We start from the raw sequence: 21693 nt of genomic DNA, 5'->3' as shown, positions 1-21693 counted from the left end.
ACCAAGTTTAATTCTGGGCATAAGCTTTTGTGTGTATGCAAACTTCCATCTTAATGCACACAAAAGCTTATGCCCAGAATCAAACTCGATTGGTCTTCAAAGATGCCACCAGACACAGATAGATCCAAGCAGGCAGCCATGTTGGTCTGAAGTAGAACAAAATAGGAGTCAAGTCTCACCTTTAAGACCAACTTAGTTTTATTCAGAACATAAGCTTTCGTGTGTTCTAAGCGCATTTCATCAGTTTCCGGATTCCTCGTCTGATGAAGCGTGCTTAGAACACACAAAAGCTTATGTTCTGAATAAAACTATGTTGGTCTTAAAGGTGCAACTTGACTCTTATTTTGTTCTATTGCTTCAGACCAACACGGCTACCTGCATGAATCCCACCCAAATGCTAAGCACACAGCAGACCCTGCTTAGCTTTATGAGTTCTGGCTAACCTGGGGGCCATCCAGATCACACTCTTGCAAGTTCCTATCCAGGTTACTCCAGTTTAAATAAATGGATTTAAATGCTCCACAGCTTTAGACTGGGACAACTCTGCGTGAAGCTACACTGTTAAGCACACGCTGGAAACATGTCATGGGCACTCTTGCCACTGCCTTACAACAAAAAGGGAGCTCTGACACGGGTTCCCCTTATTTGGCACCATCTAATGCTCTTTAATTTTAACTTGACTGTTTCAAATTCGATTGTATTTTTTGTTGTCGTTAAAACACCCTGATCCATGCAAATTCAGGGAAAGGTGGTGCATAAAATGAAATTATAAATGAAATAAATAAAACGTCATTTTTGCCTGACGTTTAATATAGTGGCCCTTTTTCCTGCAGCAATAGCATCAGGACCTTTGCCTAGCAGTTCAGCAAGACCTTACCTAGTATTTTAAGCAGCGGGTGGAAAGGGGTACCGAAACCCCTAGCCTAGACCTTGGCCTAGTGAACGACTAAGTAGGGAACCATTAAAGTTCGCTTCCAGCACAGCCCTCCCCCCAAAAAAACCCCTCTTTATTTGGGTTTGATGTTCCATTTAAGCCCTTAACACCGATCAAGTGTGGCATCAACTTTCCACCCTCTTAATATCATGGCTATAAGTTACATGAACCCCCTCCGATTCTTCCCTCAGTAGCCCCCACCCTGCCCATATCAGCGCCCAGGCGGATGCCAACGGATCCACAACGCGCCCCCCGCTATTCTAACGCCTTACCCGCTCTCTCGCGCGATTAAACAAGGCCGCAAACCTCCCAGTGGGGCGTTTAAATATATCTCCCGTTCTCGCGAGACTTTGAGGTTTCCTTGGGTCTGTTGGGAGGAAGGGAATAGACGTGATTCGGGCGCCATCTTGAAAAAGGCAAGTCGGATTGTTCTGATTGGCGGCCGCTCTCCAGGCATCGCATGATTGCTTAATATGAGGGGAGGCAACTTCTAACGGAATGGGTTGGGTTTTTGTACCTAGCGAAGGACTTATTCTTGCAGAAGAAGGAATTGCCGTAGAGGTCAGTGAGTTTGCGTTTGCATTACCTTGACAAAAATATGCTATTTCGTTTGCATTCATACCATTATTATTAATGATACTTAGCTGTTGCTTCATGCAGGGTTACTGAAGTCCTGTAAAAGTTAAAAGGGTTTCAGGAAACAAATGTAGGTAGGGTTGTAGCCCTGCAGTGCGATCCTGTGCATGTTTGCCCAACGGGACTTACTCCCACGTAAGTGTACTCTGGGTTGCAACCTTAGAGTGGAATTGTCTAATGCAGGGTTTCCTAAACTTTTCTTTCCCGTAGCCCAGTTATTTTTACACTTCTCCTTTGTGACCCACTAAAATTTGGGGGTGGAGCCAGGAGACTTTGGGGGTGGGGCCGGGAGACTTTGGGGGGTGGGGCCGGGAGACAGGAATTATGTCATTTCTTGCGGTGTCAAGCACCAAGTGATGTCACTTCTGGGGCACACTGAACCAAAACTCCACGTTTTCCTGTGATGTCACTTCCAGAATGTCCACCAGTGGGGCCAGGGCACTAGAAGCCCTCTCACTGTTGCTTCCCCCCTTCCAGCACCAAGAATATAGACAGAGCATCACTTACAGAGAAAGAAAGAAGGGAGAGGGGGCAAAGAAAAGCCTTCCTCACCATCAGATGACCTCAGCCAGCAACAATTCTGCCCAGGGGTCATTTGGTTAAAAAAAAAAAGCCCACTCCCCGCCCCTCCTGGCTGAAAAAACACACACACCCTTCTTTGCCGCCCAGGCCTCCCTGGGCAATCTCCCCAAAAGAACATACTGCAAGGCACAGGAAAGCTCATACCTTGAAGAACACTTCATGGGTCTAAAGTGCCAGTGGATGCCAGCTTTTCTCTCAAACACTGGGAGCGGGGGAGAAGGAAGGAGGCAGCCCAGCTCCTCTCTGCACAACAGAGAGATGGGGGAAGGAAGCCAAATGGAGCTCAGGCTTTGCAGCCTGCGTCAGTCTTCAAGGCTAGCTTTTCTCTGCACAACAGAGAGACGGAGGAAGGAAGGAAGCCAAATGGAGAGCAGCCTTTGCCTCCTGTGTCAGTCTTCAAGACTAGGTTTTCTCTGCACAATAGAGAGATGAGGGAAGAAAGGAAGCAGAGCAGAGGTCATGCTTTGCTGGGGGTGGGGCTAGCTTGCTGAGGGAGGGGCTAGCTTTGTCTTTTCTTGTGACCCGGTAGTGAGGGTTCCGTGGCCCGGTACCGGGTCATGACCCTGCAAATGAGAAACACTGGTCTAGTGGGATCGTTTTATTGTTGGATTTTTTACTGTTTTATTGTGCTTGTGTTCCGCCCTGAGCTCATTATGGGGAAGGGCGGACTATAAATCTACTAAAATAAAAATAAATAAAATAACATTCCGGAGCAGTAGGAACAACCTCTAGGAGAATCGATGGTAGTGCTTATTACAGATTAACATATGTTTGCAGGGGGCGGGGGGGGAGGGTTGTACTGGGCGTCATTTTGTGGACGAGATGGTTAGAAAAATAGGAAATTCAGAGCTGTTGCATTGCATAATCAGCTGTACAGAGAGTAGGGTTACCAAGTCCAAATCAAGAAATATCTGGGGACTTTGGGGGTGGAACCAGGAGACTTTGAGGGTGGAGCGAGGGGCAAGGTTGTGCCAAGCATAATTGAACTCCAAAGGGAGTTATAGCCATCACATTTAAAGGGAACACACACCTTTGAAATGCCTTCCCTCCACTGGAAATAATGAAGGATAGGGACATCTACTTTGAGGGCTCAAAGAATTGGACCCCCTGCACCAATCTTGAAACTTGGAGTGTGTTTTGAGGGGAGGCACTGGATGCTATGCTGAAAATTTGATGTCTCTACCTCAAAAAACAGCCCCCCTCCCAGAGCCTCAGATACCCACAGATCAATTTTTCATTATACTCTGTGGGAATCGGTCTCCATAGGGAATAATGGCATGTCCAACAGTAATTTCCCTCTCCCCCCACCCCTCGGCTTTCTGATGACCCTGAAACAAGGGGGGGCCTCCTAACCAGGGGATCCCCTGCCCCCACCTGGGAATTGGCAACCCTAACAGAGAGGTCCCCCCCAAAGCAGCGTTTTAAAGCATCTGGATTATAAGAGTCTGAGAGAAGAGTGTGTTGGTGGTGAACTGGGAGCGGGGAGCCCTTGGGAAGTATGCAGACTTGCTAAGGACTTCTCCAATTCCGACATGTGTATTGCCTTTTGCTGTTTTCCCACGCAATTGATACTCTCCAGACTAAAGTTATTATTCTTTCAACTTGTTAATTTCACTAATTTGCCAGTTGATTCTACCTTTGTACTATTTTGCATGCTTAACCACTACCCACAAGCTATACGTTGCACTGCTAACTGTACCCCATTTCATTGTCTGATGAAGTGTGCTTTTAGAACACAAAAAGCTTACTTCCTCAATAAAACTTCGTTGCTCTTAAAGGTGCTGCCGGACTCCACCTTTGTTCTATTGCTTCAGACCAACACGGCTGCCCACCTGGGTTTAAGCTTTCCCAAAAAAATCTTGTTGGTGCTACTGGATTTGACTCTAGCTGTTTGCAGAATTAGTGGCTGCAACCAGTACTCCCTTTAATCTATGGAGACTTTTGAGCAAAAATTCTGGTTCATGGGCTACTGGCATTAAAGTTGGGAGGTACTTCATAAATTAGTTTGCTCTGGGGCCATTTTTCTGAGCTAAGACAAAAATGTGTTAGCTGGAGGCTAAAAAAACTGAGCTAACTGAGAGGGAATGCTGGTTGCAGCTTTTTTGCTGATGATAACAAGGTTACCAAATGTCCTCCTTTTTAGAGGATATGTTCCTGTACAGTTGGTCACCATCATGCACATGAACACTCTGAGTGCAATTTCAACATTCGGGAATACAGATTTCAAATTGTCGGAAATTATTTTTCTGTACAATGCAGGGAGAGTCTAGCACTTAGTCCCATGCCAGGATCTTTGTATAGGTCTACAAGACTACATTCAACATTTTTTCAGCTTGCACAAATAAAAAGCTTATTCATTCATATATTCACAAACTATCAATACCTGGTATTAGTACTGCATCATACACAGATTGGTATGGGGCCCCTATGCTTGTGGGGCCCATGGGCAAGTGCCCATCAGGCCCATGCGTTAAGGCAGCCCTTTGTAGGAGTGCAGCCTTAAAGCCCTTTGTGCATCTTGAGTCCTCAGTATGGTCACCCAAAGTAGTTGAGTGGTGCATTATGTAGCTGTTGAACAATCTAGCCAGAGGCACATTTGTTGCAGGAAAAAACTAAGTGATTCCTCTCAAAGGCTAAAAAGTTTGTTTTTATTCTGCCATAGGCTTTCAGAGACGTAAGCAAAATTGGGGTTCGGAACATTATTGAGAGTCAGTTTGGCATAGTGGTTAAGAGCGCTGGACTCTAAACTGGAGAACTGGGTTTGATTCTCCGCTCTTTCAAATGCAGCCAGCTGGGTGACCCTTGGTGAGTCACGGTTCTCAAAAAAAACTCTCTCCGCTTGACTCATCACACAGGGTGTCTGTTGTGGGGAGAGGAAGGGAAGGTGATTGTAAACTGCTCTGAGACTGAGTGAAGGATGGTGTATAAATCCAATCACCACCTCCTCTTCTCCTCCCCTCCCCCGCAAGGGAAAAGGTGGTGATGGGCACAGAGGTCCCCTTCTGCCTTTTATTCTTGCAACCATCCTGTGATAAGGGGAGGCATTACTAGACCAGACTCACCCAGCTACTTTCATTCAGAGTAAGGATTTAATCCCAGATCCTTGGCACTTAAAATCTGACCGCACGACACAATATTGGTTCCCTACAAAGGATTCAAAGGAGACAAAGGGAAAAGTGGGCACACATCCTTGGGTAACTAAAGGGGATTCTGAACCAGTCCATGGTAAAAAGCCATGTGGCCTTCTGTTTAATCCCTAAACCAATGTGTTCATTAACAGACCCATAACCCGTTCTTTGGTGTACTCTGATCTCTTTGTAGATCTGCTATTCAGTTCGCAGATTCAAGTAAAAATGGCCAGAGTTGAGAAGTTTGCTTTGCACATGCCAAGCCTGGAAGAAATTGTTGAGGGTGAGTAACTACGATCTTTTAATACTGCAGGAAATTTAGAGAGGCAGTGGTATACCTGGCCTATTTGGTGCCTGGGGTAAATAACTTTTTAACACACACAACCCTTCTCTTAACTTTTTGTTGTGGTCAAGCCACTGCTGTCTTATGGTGACTCCGTAGGGTTTTCAAGGCAAGAGAGAGAGATGTTCAGAGGCGGTTTGCCATTGCCTCTGCATCAGCCCTGCTTAGCTTCTGAGACCTGATAAAATCAGGCTAGGCCATTATGGAAAAGAGCATTAAAAAAACAAGCGGGAAACAGCAGACAAGCCTAGGGATCACAGCTTTCCAGCCAAGCCACCCAGAAAACTGCTTCAGATGACACAGTGATGAAGTTGCTAGCTCAGTGTTGGGAAATACCTGGAGATTTGTGTGTGTGGGGGGGGTGAAGCCTGGGAAAGGCAGGGTTTGGGGGGGGGGAGAGACCTCAGCAAGGTAGGATGCCATAGAGTTGACCCTCCAAAGCAACCATTTCCCCCCCAGAGAAACTGACCTCTGTCGGAACTCTGTCTGGGGCAGTGATGCTCTGTATTCTTGGTGCTAGGGAGGGGCAACAGCGTGAGGACTTCTAGTGTCCTGGCCCCACTGGTGGACCTCCTGATGGCAGCTGGGTTTTTTGGCCACTGTGTGACACAGAGTGTGTCAGAACTTGTAATTATTGAACTCTATGATTGTAATGCCTGCTTAGCTTAGCTGAATCTATATTGTAACTGTTAGGAAATAGCTAGCCTTGTATCTAGTAGTGTGCACAAATGCTTCGCATTCCAAGCCAACTGGAGGGTGACGGGGAGTCCTTGGGAAACATCTGCCAGTAACCTTTGAAGCTGCCTCCCCCTCTCCTCTCTCATCGATAAGAAGCCTTGGAAACCAAGCAGGGCCTCTTGAGGGGTGGGAACCAGTTTGTTATTGCAACTAGAATAACTTAAAGAATGTAACTGCTGCTGAGCTCGTCATCAGAATCAACTTGCCTTCTACCTGTACTGTTCTCAATAAATGCTTAGACTTTAACCAGAGTCATGGGCCTCGTTTGAAGTTCTTCAAGTTCTGACAGAGTGTTGGACTGGATGGGCCATTGCCCTGATCCAACATGGCTTCTCTGATGTTCTTAATGTTCTCTGGAGGACAATTGTAATAAAAGAAAGTCTTCAGGCCACACCCTACACAGTGAGGTGCACCAATGGCTGGCTTTCCTTCTGGGCCTGCATCACTGCCAGCTGCATTCAGGGCATCTGCTTGGCATGGTCTGGGTTCAATCCCTGGTTTCTCCAGGGGAAAATATCAAGTAGGAAGTGATGGAAGACTCTGTCTGAGACCCAGTCTGAATGGACCAGACTGACCTTAATGGGCCAAGGGGGCTTCGTTTTTTCATAAGCTAGGGAAAAGGTGTCCATTGTTTGAGGCAGACACACCCCTTGAGCTGGCCTTACCAGCGCACACTAACATTTATACCCAGAATAAAACTTTGCTGGTCTTAAAGGTGCCACTGGACTCAAATTTTGTTCTGCTCCTGCAGACCAACATGGATGGTTTTGTGTGTGTTTGTAAATGAGAAAGAGAAGAGAAACAGCCAAAAGTCACCTCTGCAGGGTCCATCTTTGCAAGCGATCTCCCCTTGCCCCAGTCAGGGAGTCTCTGGCCATCTTGTTAACCTACCACTAAGAGAGGAGTGGATGGTTGGTCTGTCATCTTCTGGCCCTGTAAGTCCTAAAGCTTCAAAAGACCCTTAGAGGAGGGGGAGCAGAAGATCACTTGGGAGTAACCGGTCACTCTCCAATTAATTATGGGTAGCTCTCTGGTCTTTTTCCTGGGCTTTTAAGATGACTTTTGTATCCTTCCCTTTAACACTTCCATAGCAGCTTCTCTCACCTTCTATGCAGCCTATATATGCACCTTTGCCCTGGATGCAACAGTAATTGCGTCAACATTTTTGCCTATACGCTTCTCCTCCTCCTTCACACACACACCTTTACTCTAGATTAGGAAGGAGTGGGCTGTTGACTTTTTATCTGTGCATCAAAGCTTCCCCCCCCCCCCCCGGGAAGACTGAGAAGTAACTGTTTATCCCCTGCACTATAATAGGTGGGTGGGGCAGTTGATTTGGAAAACAGATGAGAGGTTTCCCCACCCAAGCACTGCAGATGTGCCCAGAAATGCTGTAATTTTTATACCAAGATGCCATTTTCAAATTGGTTCTACCCATGAAGGTGCTGTTTCTTGTTTGGTGACTTCTAAGGCCCTTGGAATTACCACGAAAAGGAATATAATATGCGGTCTGATTCTCGGCAGTTTGATTCCAGATAGGGCGTTCAGATATTTTTAAAAACACTGTTAAATTCTTCTAGTTTTGCAGAGTGGACTGAAGGAAAACTATGCAGATGTTCAGGTGTCCGTGGTAGACTGTCCCGATCTAACTCAAAAACCCTTCAGCTTTCCTGTGAAAGGTACTGTACCGTTGGCACATTCTGTGTTGCAAACATCCCATAAAATTAAATAAATAAATGGCAACAATTATTTTATTTTATTTATTTTATTTTTTTATTTCATTTGATTTATATCCCGCCCTACCCCACCGAAGCGGGCTCATTATTTAATTTTAAGTGTTTTTTAAAACCCCAAATTCTTATTTAACCAACTTCTGGGGCAATTTGCAATTACCATGGTCTTCATTTAAAAAAAAAAAAGATACCCTATTACTAGGTAGACAACTTATATGAGAGGCAGTATGGTATAGTGGTTAGAGGTTGGACTAGAATTTGGGAGACCCAGCTTCAAAGCCTCCCTCTGCTGTAGGAGCTAGTTGGGTGATTTTAGGCCAGCCACTCTCTTTCATCCAAATTTTCCTCACAGTATGGGGAGGATAAAATGGAGGTGTAAGGTGAGAGTCCCTCCCGCATCCAGTTAGAGGACTTGAACTAAACACTTTGAAAGGCTTTGCTTCTGTAAAACTGTTTAGCAGCAGAGTGCTCCGGGATTGCAAAATGCAATTTTTGGGCTGTATCAACAGAAGTATAGTGTCCAGATCACGTGAAGTGATGGTATCGCTTTACTCCTGGAGCTTACAGTAGGCCCTGTACTAAGAGCCCTGTAAGCTCCAGGAGGATTGGCTACATCAGGGGTGTGTGGCCTAATATGCAAAGGAGTTCTTGCTACAAAATGAGCAACCTCCAGGTAAAAGGATTAGGTCGTAGGTGATGTGAAAGACTTCTTCCTCTGATGCCGGAGGGCTGCTGCCAATCAGAAGGGACTGACCTGGAGAGACTGATGGTTTGGCTCGGTCCAAAGCAGCTTTGTGCGTTTGAGCCTCCATATTCAGTTCTTTTGTATTTAGTATATACATTTTGAAGAATATAAGTTTTATATTTATAAAATGCGTATATTTTATTCCTACAGGCATTTGTGGCAAGCCTCGAATTGCCGACGTTGGAGGCGTTCCATACCTTCTGCCTCTCGTGCAAAAAGATAAGGTGAATGGTAACTAGATATCATCGGTGTAGTGGTTAAGTGAGCGGACTCTTATCTGGGAGAACCGGGTTTGATTCCCCACTCCTCCACTTGCAACTGCTGGAATGGCCTTGGGTCAGCCAGAGCTATCGCAGGAGTTGTCCTTGAAAGGGCAGCTTCTGGGAGAGCTCTCTCAGCCCCACCCACCTCACAGGGTGTCTGTTGTGAGGGGAGAAGATATAGGAGGTTGTAAGCTGCTCTGAGACTGATTCAGAGAGAAGGGCGGGGTATAAGTCTGCAGTCATCTTCTCTCCTGTTGGAGGAAGGGCCACTTAGGTTGGAGGATGACTCCTTAGACTGGAAGAGGACTTTGCTTATTGGAATGGCAGCATACATGGCATGGCATCCCGGACTGCCTTGATCTTATCAGAGCTTGGATGCGAAGCAGGATCAGTACTCGGATGGGAGACTACCAAGGAAGGCTGGAGCTGCTATGCAGAGGAAGGCAAGGGCAAGCCATCTCTGCTCATCTCTTGCCTTCACACGATGAAACTTCACAGGGTTGCCATGTTTCAACTGCAACTTGACAGCACACCTTAGCTTAGGATACAGCCAGTATCGGTTTATGATCATGGCTTCTTCCTCTTTCTTCCATCGTACAAACCCTTGTGCCAGTGACGCTCCTCTGATCAGCAGTTACCTGGCACAGTGCATCAGAGAGTTTAGAATGGTGTTTGCTGCTCTCAGATCTTCTCAGTAGTAATCAGGGGTGGAATTGTAGCAGGAGCTCCTTTGCATATTAGGCCACACCCCCTACTGTAGCCAATCCTCCCAGGAGCTTACAAGGTTCTTTTTCTGTAAGCTCTTGGGGGATTGGCTACGTCCGGGGTGTGTGGCCTAATATGCAAAGGAGCTCCTGCTACAATTCCAACCCTGGAAGTAACCCACCCTGAAGGAATGGTTTGCCAACAGAGCTCGGAAGCCTTCATCAGATTTTATGAAGGCCTTTCAGACCACAGTCCTTAGGAAAGGCTTTGAGTAATTGGCAGCTTGTGTTTTACATCAGGAGCATAAGCTGTGTGTTGATTTGACTCTCTGTTATTTTGTTTTATTGGTGTTTTGAGGACCCTCTTTGTTTTAGGGAAGAGCAGGTGACAACTGATGTCCTGGATAAAATGGAAGTCAGAACAGCAGTCTCCTATCCAGGTCTATCTCTTGTCTGGATCTGCTTATCTTTCACATGTTGTATGCCTTGAGACTGTATCCCATAATAATAATAATAATAAAATTTTATTTACATCCCGCCCTCCCCGCCGAAGCAGGCTCAGGGCGGCTAACAACATCCATAGATATACAATAGAATAAATATACAGGCTTTAAAATAACATTGTTTAAAAACAATTCAGTTCACAATTAACTTAATCTGACAGTAACAATGATGTTCCTGACGCTATTTCTGTCAGTTTACACGATGACGAGGGTCCTTAAGCAAAATCATGTTGGCGGATCCCTTTATTTAATGTGAATTCTCAAAAACACGATGTCAGTGATAACTGAACACATCTTCTTTATTTAGGTTTATGACTTGAATGTCGTAGCAAAAGAAATTCAGCTCCCCGGAGCTTTTTTCCTGGGAGCCGGAGCTGCTTCATCTGGAATTATTGGAGGCAATGCTGAGGTAAGCAACTCTCAGGCTTCATAATATCTGTATGACACCAAGCTGGTGAGCCCATGCTCCTGAAACACTGTTAAAAAGTTCAGGGTCCAGGCACCATTAAGAGCAACAGAGGGAGAGAACAAAGCACCTCTTCTCAGGACTCCCAAGTCAGCACCAGAAACAGGAGGACCTGGTGTCTGACTCAGAGACCTCAAAAGTAGATGAAAGCCCAGATGTGGCCTTCAGGTTGAACAATTTCCTAGCACCTGGATTATGAGGGGTGACATGATAGAGGTTTACAAGATTATGCATGGGATACAGAACGCAGAGAAAGAAGTACTTTTCTCCCTTTCTCACAATACAAGAACTCGTGGACATTCATTGAAATTGCTGAGCAGTAGTTCTAGTAGTTCTGGCTCTACTGATGGACCTCCTGATGGCGCTTGGAGTTTTTTGGCCACTGTGTGACACGGAGCGTTGGAGTGGATGGGCCATTGGCCTGATTCAACATGGCTTCTCTTAAGTTCTTATCTGGCAGAAAAAGAGTCATGGCTTATTCCTGTGGAGATGGTATGCATGCCAAGCAAAGGAGGAGGGAGTGGAGGGACCCGGTCCCTAGAAGAGAGGCCCAAAGCTGTGACTCGGTAGTAGAGCATCTGCTTGGCATGTAGAAGGTCTCAGGTTCAGTCCCCAGTATCTTCGGTTTAAAGATTAGACAGTATGTGATGTGAAAGACCACTGCCTAAGACCCTGGAGAGCTGCTGCCAGTCTGAGTAGACAACACTGACTTTGATGGACCGTGGGTTTTATTCAGTATGAGGTCCATGTGTTCATGTATTCTGAGAGAAAGAGCAGGCTGCTATCACTGCTAATATACAATGACAAGTTCTCCCAAGGCTACCGGGCCCAACAATGCTTACCCTCTGAGGAAACCCTGTGACTATCTGGCCTTTCAGGTGCCTCAGTATTCCAATATTGCAGGTACTTCCCTTATTAGATCCAGTGTATATTTTAATTTTTGACAAGGTAAAAATCCCAAAGAGATACTTTGACCAATTCCCAGGGCTGGCTTTCCTTTTTGAATGTGCTCTCATGCAACAAGGCCTAGTGAAATGCCTCTGGAAACTGGTGATTAATATTAGATCTTGTCACTCGTGAGTTCTTAAAAAAGACTTATCACCTGAATAATATTGTTTTTTTAAAAATCTGCTAGTGGTGCCAGTTTGGTGTAGTGGTTAAGTGTGCGGACTCTTTTCTGGGAGAACCGGGTTGATTCTCCACTCCTCCACTTACAGGTGCTGGAATGGCCTTGAGTTAGCCATAGCTATTGCAGGAGTTGTCTTTGAATGGGCATCTTCTGGGAGAGCTCTCTCAGCTCCACCCACCTCACATGGTGTCTGTTGTGGGGGGAGAAGATATAGGAGATTGTAAACTGCTCAATCTCTGATTCAGAGAGAAGGGTGGGGTATAAATCTGCAGTTTTCTTCTAATAAGTTCAATTCATGATGAGGAACAGGTTATAGTATTAATTTTCCCAAGCCCACAGCCCATTCTTTCTACTGGAGCAGATTTCCTACTCCAGCCTTAATGACAGTTAAGGGATATGTTGACACCAACATGAATTGCTGGCATGGCGAAGTGGATACAAGATTGAACTAGGATCTGGAAGACCAAGGTCAGCCTTGGAGACCCTACTATGGAAGCTTCTGCCATCTTGAGGCTAGACGAGTGGCATCAAGACTGAAGATGGTGTAGTACTTAAGAGTGTTAGACTAGTATCTTGGAGACTTGGGTTCAAATTTGCATGTGCCATAGAAGCTTATTTATTACTTTAAATTTCTATCCCGCCCTCTCCGCAAGCGGACTCAGGGCAGCTGACAACATTCATTTTTACAGATTAAAAACTTACTGGTGACCTTGGGCCAGTCACAGTCTCTCAGCCTAACTTACCTCACAGGATTGTTGTAAGAATAAAATGGAGGAGAGGAGAATGCTTTAAGCCACTTTTGGTCCCAACTAGGGACAAGTGAAGTAAATAAGTAAACCCAAGAAAGAGCCTGCTCAGTCATGGTACCAAAACTTGGGAATTCCCTCCCCAGGGAGATTTGTATGTTTCCCTCAATCACCCTCTTTCACCAGCAGTTGAAGGCTTTTGTGTTTTATCTGCCCAATCCCTAGTAATTTATTTATTATTTTTATTTAATTCCATTTATATCCCACCCTCCCCGCCGAAGCGGGCTCAGTAATGGTTACTGATTCTCCTTCTAGTGTTGTTCATGAGTTTTTAATTGAATTTTTTAATTGCAATGGCATTTTAATTGTTTAATGGTTTGTTTGCTGCCTTGTGGAAAGGTGGCATAAAAACATTTTAAATAAAAGGCATCTCCACTGGACCGAAAACTAAGATAATGGTTGTTGGGATGTGGAGTGTTTGTTTCATTTTACTGCTCAGTGAAGCTGCTTGAAGGTTTATTCACACATGTCTCTTTTCTCTGTCTCCAGTTGATGCCTGTTGTTCGAGTCCAAAAGGAGAACGAACCGGCTATAAATGGAAGTTACATTGCCAGGATTGATCCCAAAGATGGTGGGTACCTGCTGGAGAAGTACAGCACCAAATATCACGACTGTGAATTTGGCCTGCTGGCCAACTTGTATGCCAGTGAAGGCCTTCCAGGCAAGGTATGTGGGACTCTAAGGTTAAATAATAGTTCTGTATCTATAGCTGGCTTATCAGAATGAGGAGAGGAACATGGTGTATGAGAAAGGACTTGCTGTACTGCCTCTCTCACCTACGAAGGTTGCCAGCTCCAGGTTTTGGAAATCCAAGGGTGGAGCCTATCAAGGATAGGATGGGCAAGGAAAGGTATAATGCTATAAATTCCACCCTTCAAAGCAGCCATTTTTCCCAGGGGAACTGGCCTCTGCTGCCTGGAGAGCAGCTGTAATTGTGGGAGATCTCTATCTGCCACCACCCAAGCTCTGCCCTTGTTGTTCTGCTTGGAGGACAGGAGGGGCTCCATTTCTTTGGGGGGCAGATGGGTGTGCTTCAAGAAAAAGAAGATGAAGAAGATATTGGATTTATATCCCGCCATCCACTCCGAATCTCAGAGCAGCTCACAGTCTCCTTCCTCCCTCACAACAGACACCCTATGAGGTGGGTGGGGCTGCAAAGAGCTGTCACAGAAGCTGCCCTTTCAAGGACAACCTTTGGGAAAGCTATGGCTGACCCAAGGCCATTCCAGCAGCTGCAGGTGGAGGAGTGGGGAATCAAACCCAGTTCTCCCAGATAAGAGTCCATGCACTTAACTGCTACACCAAACTGGCTCTGGCAAAGTTCCTACTGCATTTTTAAAAAAGATGAATAATAAATTCTGATTTTGGATGTCATGTTCCTGCCATAAGCTAAAATTTGCATTTTAAAAAAAATAAGGTCATTGAAGTAAAAGCAAACAGAAGAACCGGGGAGCAGAACTTCATATCCTGCATCAGGAAAGCTTTAGAAAAACATTACGGAGACAAGCCCGTGGGGATGGGAGGCACTTTTGTGATACAGAAGGGGAAAGCGAAAATTCATGTTATGGTAAGTTGTGTTGTGTTCTTGGGGTGATGTGTGCTATGTGTCAAGTTCTGATCAAAAATATTGATCCTTTGGGAGCACAGGGGAATCATAGAGTTGGAAGGGACCTCCAGGGTCATCTAGTCCACTCCCCTGCACAATGCAGGAAACTCACAAATACCTCCCCCTAAATTCACAGGATCCTCATTGCTGTCAGATGGCCATCTAGCCTCTGTTGAAAAACCTCCAAGGAAGGAGAGCCCACCACCTCCCGAGGAAGCCGGTTCCACTGAGGAACCGCTCGAATGGTCAGGAAGTTCTTCCTAATGTTGAGCCAGAAACTCTTCTGATTTAATTTCAACCCACTGGTTCTGGTCCAACATTCTGGGGCTACAGAAAACAATTCCACACCATCCTCTGTATAACAGCTCTTCAAGCATTTGAAGATGGTGATCATATCACCTCTCAGCCGCCTCCTCTCCAGGCTAAACATGCCCAGCTCCTTCAACCTTTCTTCATAGGACTTGGTCTCCAGTCCCCTCACCATCTTCGTCGCCCACCTCTGGACCCGTTCCAGCTTGTCTATATCCTTCTTAAAATGTGGTGCCCAAAACCGAACACAATGCTCCAGGGAATCACATGATAGACTCAACAAGGTCTACATTTCTGCACTGGAAAAAAAAGCATAGAACAGCTAGAGTTTTGCTTACTGTGTAATTTGAACTTTTGGAGGGACAAGCTGGATGTAAAGCAGTTGTGGTCAACTTCTGTCTTGGGGGTGCCACCTCCTGCTTTGGAAATACCTGGAGATTTGAGGGTGGAACCTGGGAGAGGGGGGTGTAAGGAGGGAGGGACCTTGGTAGTGTATAATGCCATGCAGTCCACTTTACAAAGCAGCCATTTTCTCCAGGAGAAGTGGAATAAATGTTTTAAATAAGAAGACTGCAGATTTATACCCCGCCCTTCTCTCTGAATCAGATTCTCAGAGCAACTTACCATCTCCTATATCTTCTCCCCCCACAACAGACACCCTATGAGGTGGTGGGGCTGAGAGAGCTCTCCCAGAAGCTGCCCTTTCAAGGACAACTCCTGCGATAGCTATGGCTAACCCAAGGCCATTCCAGCAGCTGCAAGTGGAGGAGTGGAGAATCAAACCCGGTTCTCCCAGTTAAGAGTCCGCACACTTAACCACTACACCAAACTGGAGGGTGCTGGACTAGATAGACCACTAGTCTGATCCAACATTGCTGGACAGAGGGGAGAGGGGATTTGTGTAGTCTGGAGATATGTTGCAATTCTGTTACATCTCCAGCCCCCGAACCCACACACCTGGAGGCTGGCAACCCTATTCTGTCTTGTTGGGGCCAGTGAGTGCTTAAGGTACCATTCTATTCAACCGTGGTACCTGTTCTTTAGTACAAAGTTGTTGAGGGAATTTGATGCATCTCCGTTTGCCCTGTACCATCAAACCTGATGTATTAACATGGGAGAGGCAGTTATATCTAAGGCAAGGCTGCACCAATGAAAGGGACAGTTTTTTTAGCTCAAGAGGAACTTCAGCATGACTGAATTTGGCATGGCAGAGAAGAAAGTACCAAGGATCCATTCCTCTCAAATTCAATAATGTTTCTTTACAGCCAGAATTCTCCACCTGTCCTTTAAACACGGATGATGATGTGAACAACTGGCTCAAGTTTTTTGAAATGAAGGCTCCACTTATCTGTCAACCAGTGTTGGTTTCCAGAGATCCAGTAAGTCAATTGGTTGGTGGGGGAATGGGGATTTTTCCTGATAGGTTGGTTTGGTGATGTTTGAACTTATGAAGCTACCTTTTCCCAAGTTGGCTCACTGGTCCTTCTAGCTCAGTATTTTCAAATCTGACTGGCACTCGGCCTTTTAAGGTTCTCAGTTAAAGAAGGGCCTTGTCCAACTCCTGTGGTTCCAGACTTTTAACTGAAGATGCCCAGGACTGTACCTGGGACCATGAAAAGATGCCCAAGACTGAATCTGGGACCATGAAAAGATGCCCAGGACTAAACCATGAAAAGCAGGTGTTGTATCACTGATAAGAATTTGGAGGGGGGTGTTGAGACTTCAAGAGCTGGCATAGCAGTTATAGTACAAGATGCTGGTCTTGAGTGAATAGCAAACATCTAGCACCAGAAGGAATATGTCTTGTCATGAAGGATTACCTCCACAACTGAGGGCAGCACTGCACAAGTAGAGGAAAGAGGTACAGGATCCAAGCCACTAACTTATATTAAGAAGAACTTAATAAGAGGCCTACAGGATCAGACCAGTGGTCCATATAGTCCAGCATCCTGTCTCACACAGTGGCCAACCAGTTCCTCTGGATAGCCAACAACAGGGCATAGGGGCTGAGGCCTTCATAAGAACATAAAGAAGAGTCCTGCTGGATCAGACCAGTGGTCCATGTAGTCCAGCATCCTGTCTCACACAGTGACCAACCAGTTCCTCTGGATGACCAACAACAGGGCATAGGGGCCAAGGCCTTCATAAGAACATAATAAGAGTCCTTTGGATCAGACCAGTGGTCCATGTAGTCTAGCATCCTGTCTCACACAGTGGCCAATCAGTTCCTCTGGATGACCAACAACAGGGCATAGGGGCTGGGGCCTTCATAAGAACATAAGAAGAGTCCTGCTGGATCAGACCAGTAGTCCATCTAATCCTCTCTCACACAGCCAATCAGTTCCTCTGGATGACCAACAACAGGGCATAGAGGCTGGGGCCTTCCTGTTGCCTCCTGGCACAAGGATTCAGGGGTTTAGTGCCTCTGAACGTGGAGGTTCCCTTCAGTCACCATGGCTGGTAGTCACAGATAGGCCTATTCTCCCTGAGTCTGATCCCCGTTTATTTATTTTCCCCCACAACATATAAACCAATAGAGTAACACGGAAAACCATAAAACAAAGAGATACAGTGAAGTAAACACATTGTGGTACAGTAACCATTAAATATGCAACAGTCGACACTGAAGTAAAAATACTAAGAGGAACTAGAAGGGCAAAAACAAATCCCTTTTTAGAGCCATCTATGCCTGTGGCCATCACTATATCCCCAGCAGCGAATTCAACATTTTAATCATAGGGAGAACAGGGTTTGATTCCCCACTCCTCCACTTGCAGCTGCTGGAATGGACTTGCGTTAGCCATAGCTCTCGGAGTTGTCCTTGAAAGGGCAGTTGCTGTAAGAGCTCTCTCAGTCCCACCTACTTCACAGGGTGTCCGTTGTGGGGAGGGGGGGGGGAAGGTAAAGGCAACTGTGACCACTTTGAGACTCTGAGATTCAGAGTATAGGGTGGGATAGAAATCCAATATCTTCTCCTCCTTCTCCCTTCTTTCTTTCTTCTTTATTTCCCAGGGCTTCGACCTACGCTTGGAGCATACCCACTGCTTTAGTCACCACGGCGATGGGGGACACTACCATACAGATACCACACCAGAGACTGTCGAGTATCTGGGCTATTTCACACCTGCTGAGTACCTCTTTCGAATTGACCGACCCAAGGAAACACACATGGTGGGGCGAGATTAAATCAGCATCAGGTTCGCTTGGAGAGGGAAGGCATCCTAACCAAGAAGTGAGAAACCAAGCATGTTGCTGGCTGTTTGCTTTTAAGTGAAATCACGGTCACAAAACTCTAATTGAAGCACCGCAGCAACAGAGCACTTATCTTTATTCATTTTTTAAAAAAGGCATTTTATATGGATTGTCTTGATTGGAAACACACCTGAAATGAATCTGATGCAAGAAATCAGAAGCCAAATCATTAAATGAGCCATATATTAAGCTTCTGTCCCTTTCCATTCTAACAACTCCTTTAGTAGCAGGCCACTCTGAATGACAGACAAGAAGTACTGTCTCTGGGTTGCCAACCTCAAGGTGGGGGCTGAAGATCTTCTGGAATTACATGTTATCTCCAGATTACAGAGATCAGTTCCCCTGCAGAAAATGGCTTATTTGGAGGATGGATGTGGCATTATACCCTTCTGAGGTCCCTCCCCTCCCCAAACCCCACTCCAAAGTCTCCAGCGGTTTCCAAACCCAAAGCTGGCAATTCTACCTGCCCCCCGTCCATGTCCAGACAGCTGATATTGCCTCCCAGTGCTTTTTTTTGCAGCAGGAACTCATTTGCATATTAGGCCACACACCCTTAATGTAGCCAATCCTCCAGGAGCTTACAGGCCTCTTAGTACAGGGTCCACTGTAAGCTCCAGGAGGATTGGCTACATCAGGGGGGTGGGGCCTAATATGCAAAGGAGTTCCTGCTACAAAAAAAAGCCCTGTTGTCTCCTCATCCACACCAATAATATCCCAAAGAGCCCTTCTGGAACAGACCAACAGTATCCTGTTTCACAGTGGCCAACATGTTTTCTTTTTTTAAAAAATGTTTAATTTAACCTCTCCTTTCTCCCTAGTGGAAATCCAAAGCAGTTTGTCATTCTCCTTAATTTTATCTTCACAATAAACCTTGGGAGGTAATTCAGGGAGAAACCATGTTGGTCTGACGCAGCAGAATAAAGTTTGAGTCCTGTGGCACCTTGAAGAAGTGGGCATGCGCATGGAAACTTCTACTCAGAATAAAGCTTTGTTGGTCTTAAAGATGCCACTGGACTCAAACTTGGTTCCTGTGAGGTAGGTTAGGCTGAGACTGGCCCAAAGTCACCAGCAAGCTTCCATGGCAGAGTGGAGATTCGAACTTGTGTCTCCCAAATCCTAACACTAACCACTACACCACACTGACTCTCTGGAGGGTCAATAAACAGGGCATAGAGACCAAGGCCATTTCCTGATACTGCCACCTAGCACTGGGTTTGAGAGGTTTACTGCCTCTTAAATGTGGAAGTTCCCTTTCATTACTGTGACTAATAGAGCGTTCTACACATAACAGTGTTCAACATTTGTATGTATTATGTTTGTGTAATGTACAATGCTAATGCATTGTTGAAGAAGTGATATTTCGACCCTTGAGGCTAGCAGCCATGATGGACCTATCTTCCACATATCTGCCTTGTAAAGTCAATGTTACGCTCACTGGCAGTGAAAATCCACAGTTTAATTACTCACTGAGTGAAAACACTGCCTTTCAGTTGTGTAGTCAGTCTGTTATCCATTAACTTCATTGGATGCTCCTCAGTCCTAGTTTGATTAAAGGGGGAGAAAAAACACAAAGCCAAAAAGGAGGATATGACATCCTTGTTTCTGTAGTCATTACACCTGTCGCCAGTGTTTTTCCAGATATGACAGAGCTGTTGCTCTGCTTAGAGGACTCAAATGTGCCTTGTATTCACTATGTACCTGTGTCATCTTGTTTTTCTTGTGTCGATAGAGGCAAAACTTGTTGTTTAGTAGCTGCCATTCTGTTACATTTGTGTTACGGGTGAAAGACCAAGGGCAGGAAGCAAAAATAAATGTAACAAGAACATCAGTTAACACTTTTTTTTTTTGCAACCATGAGGGTTTTTTCTAGCAATAATGCAACAGTTCAACAGTCTGATTATCAAAATAAAGATGGTTTGAAACTAAGGGGTTCTGTTCCTATCCTACTTTGTTTCACCCTTTCAAAGCTATCTCAGATAACCTGCAGATTCAGCAGTAGCCACAGTCATCACATTTAAACCCAATTGTACACATGGGATCGTATCTTCTACAACCTAACAAACGCGCCAGTATAAAGCAAGACTCAATACCAAAGAAACAGTGTACAAAGAAATGAGACAGAAGATTCTGTGCTTATTCTTTACATTATGGGTTGAAAGCCCTTTAACCGCCATTTTGGGAGACAGAGCTCTGAGCCTTAATACTCTCAGCCTCAGTATACTCTGAGCCTCAAGACTATTGAGGGTTGTTGGAGAAGGGAGAATTTGTCACTGTCCAAAGTCAAAACTGAAGTGCTCTGGATTTTGATATTGCTTGCCAGATATATTCTTTGCAGCAAGATTTTCAGTATGACAAAGCGGAACCATGTAATGGTTAAGAGTGTCAGATTATTGTTGTACTTCACCAGTTTGGTGGTGGTTAAATAAGTGTGCAGACTCTTATCTGGGAGAACCGGGTTTGGTTCCTCACTTCTCCGCTTGCAGCTGCTGGAATGGCCTTGGGTCAGCTATGGCTTTCACAGAGCTGTCCTTGAAAGGGCAGCTTTTGTGAGAGCTCTCTCAGCCCCACCCACCTCATAGGGTGTCTGTCATGGAGAAGGAAGGTAAAAGAGATTGTGAGCCACTCTGAGATTCAGAGTGGAGGGCGGGATACAAAGCCAATGTTGTCGTCTGCGACTGGGCCAGTCATTAAAAAAAAAAAATTATAGTCTGCCTTTCTCACTGAGACTCAAGGAACAGGACAGCTGTAATACAATAAACAATGAGAATTCCACACATGCGTACACGGCATTAAAACAACAACCTTAGTGGCTCAGTGGTAGAGCATCTGCTTGGTAAGCAGAAGGTCCCAGGTTCAATCCCTGGCATCTCCAACTGAAAAGGGTCCAGGTAATAGGTGTGAAAAACCTCAGTTTGAGAATCTGGAGAGCCACTGCCAGTCTGAGTAGACAATACTGACTTTGATGGACCGGGGGTCTGATTCAGTATAAGGCAGTTTCATATGTTCAACCTTGTTCTATGGGATCTTGTTGACCTGGGATTGAATCCCCACTCTTGACATAGGTTCTTGCAGGGTGACTGACTTAGTCGTATTCTTTCAGCCGAACTTACCTCAAAAGGTTGTTGAGAGGATAAAATGGAAAAGGGAGAATTACGCATATGAAAAAAAAAATTATTGAGAGAGATGGGTACTGGTCACCTATGAAAAAGAGAATTTCTAAGTTGAAATAGGTACATTATACTTCAGTCACCTCGCTAAGCAGTCTTTTAGACAAGCACTTGGGATATTTTTTTCCCCTTTCAGAGACTGCATTCCTGCCCTGTGGAGGCAGAACTTGTCGCTGTCACCAAATTAAGCCAGCATCTCATGCACTGTTATCTGTGGGCTGGTCAGCCCTATGCACAATGGGTCTAACTTTCAAGTAAACCAGGGGTGTCGAACTCATTTGTTATGAGGGCCAGACTGACATAAATGAGATCTTGTTGGGCTGGGCCATGTGTATCATAAACGTAAGGCCAGATAGTGGAGACAAATTTTATAAAGGGCACAGACAAACACAAAGTTTTTTTTTTTAAAACCCTTTAAATAAAACATGTTTAAAAGATTAGCACTCTTGCAGTATTTTATTTAACAGTCTCTGATAACAGAAGAAAGCAAACTTGCTCACAGGCCTGATAGGAGCCCTCCGGATGCCTGATTCCACCTCTAGGCAGCATGTTTGACACCCCTGATAAAGTTCAACTTGGGCTGCACAGGTTGCAGCCCCTTTTCTTTTCTCTTTAGCATCCAGCACTTGCAACTTGGGGGAGGGGTGGG

At 45.3% G+C, this 21693-nt stretch overlaps 1 protein-coding gene across 2 annotated transcripts; it reads left to right on the top strand.

The window, feature by feature from the left end:
- Positions 1–1321: 1321 nt before the first annotated feature.
- Positions 1322–19803, top strand: C3H11orf54 (chromosome 3 C11orf54 homolog). 2 transcript variants are annotated; one of them, XM_060234936.1, is made up of 9 exons: positions 1322–1495; positions 5474–5563; positions 7942–8040; positions 8990–9063; positions 10617–10718; positions 13200–13376; positions 14128–14277; positions 15891–16004; positions 17638–19803. In XM_060234936.1, the coding sequence occupies exons 2-9, from the start codon at positions 5506–5508 to the stop codon at positions 17809–17811; spliced, it is 948 nt and encodes a 315-aa protein (XP_060090919.1). In that variant the 5' UTR covers positions 1322–1495; positions 5474–5505; the 3' UTR covers positions 17812–19803. The 2 variants fall into 2 exon arrangements, with proteins under 2 accessions (XP_060090919.1, XP_060090918.1); XM_060234935.1 differs by lacking the exon at positions 1322–1495 and having other exon boundaries at positions 5437–5563.
- The last annotated feature ends 1890 nt before the right edge of the window (positions 19804–21693 follow it).

This window comes from Heteronotia binoei, chromosome 3, assembly GCF_032191835.1.
Source record: "Heteronotia binoei isolate CCM8104 ecotype False Entrance Well chromosome 3, APGP_CSIRO_Hbin_v1, whole genome shotgun sequence".
Taxonomy (NCBI): Eukaryota; Metazoa; Chordata; class Lepidosauria; order Squamata; family Gekkonidae; genus Heteronotia; species Heteronotia binoei.
The sequence above is the reverse complement of the archived record's forward strand: the minus strand, read 5'-3'. Positions and strand labels throughout refer to the sequence as shown.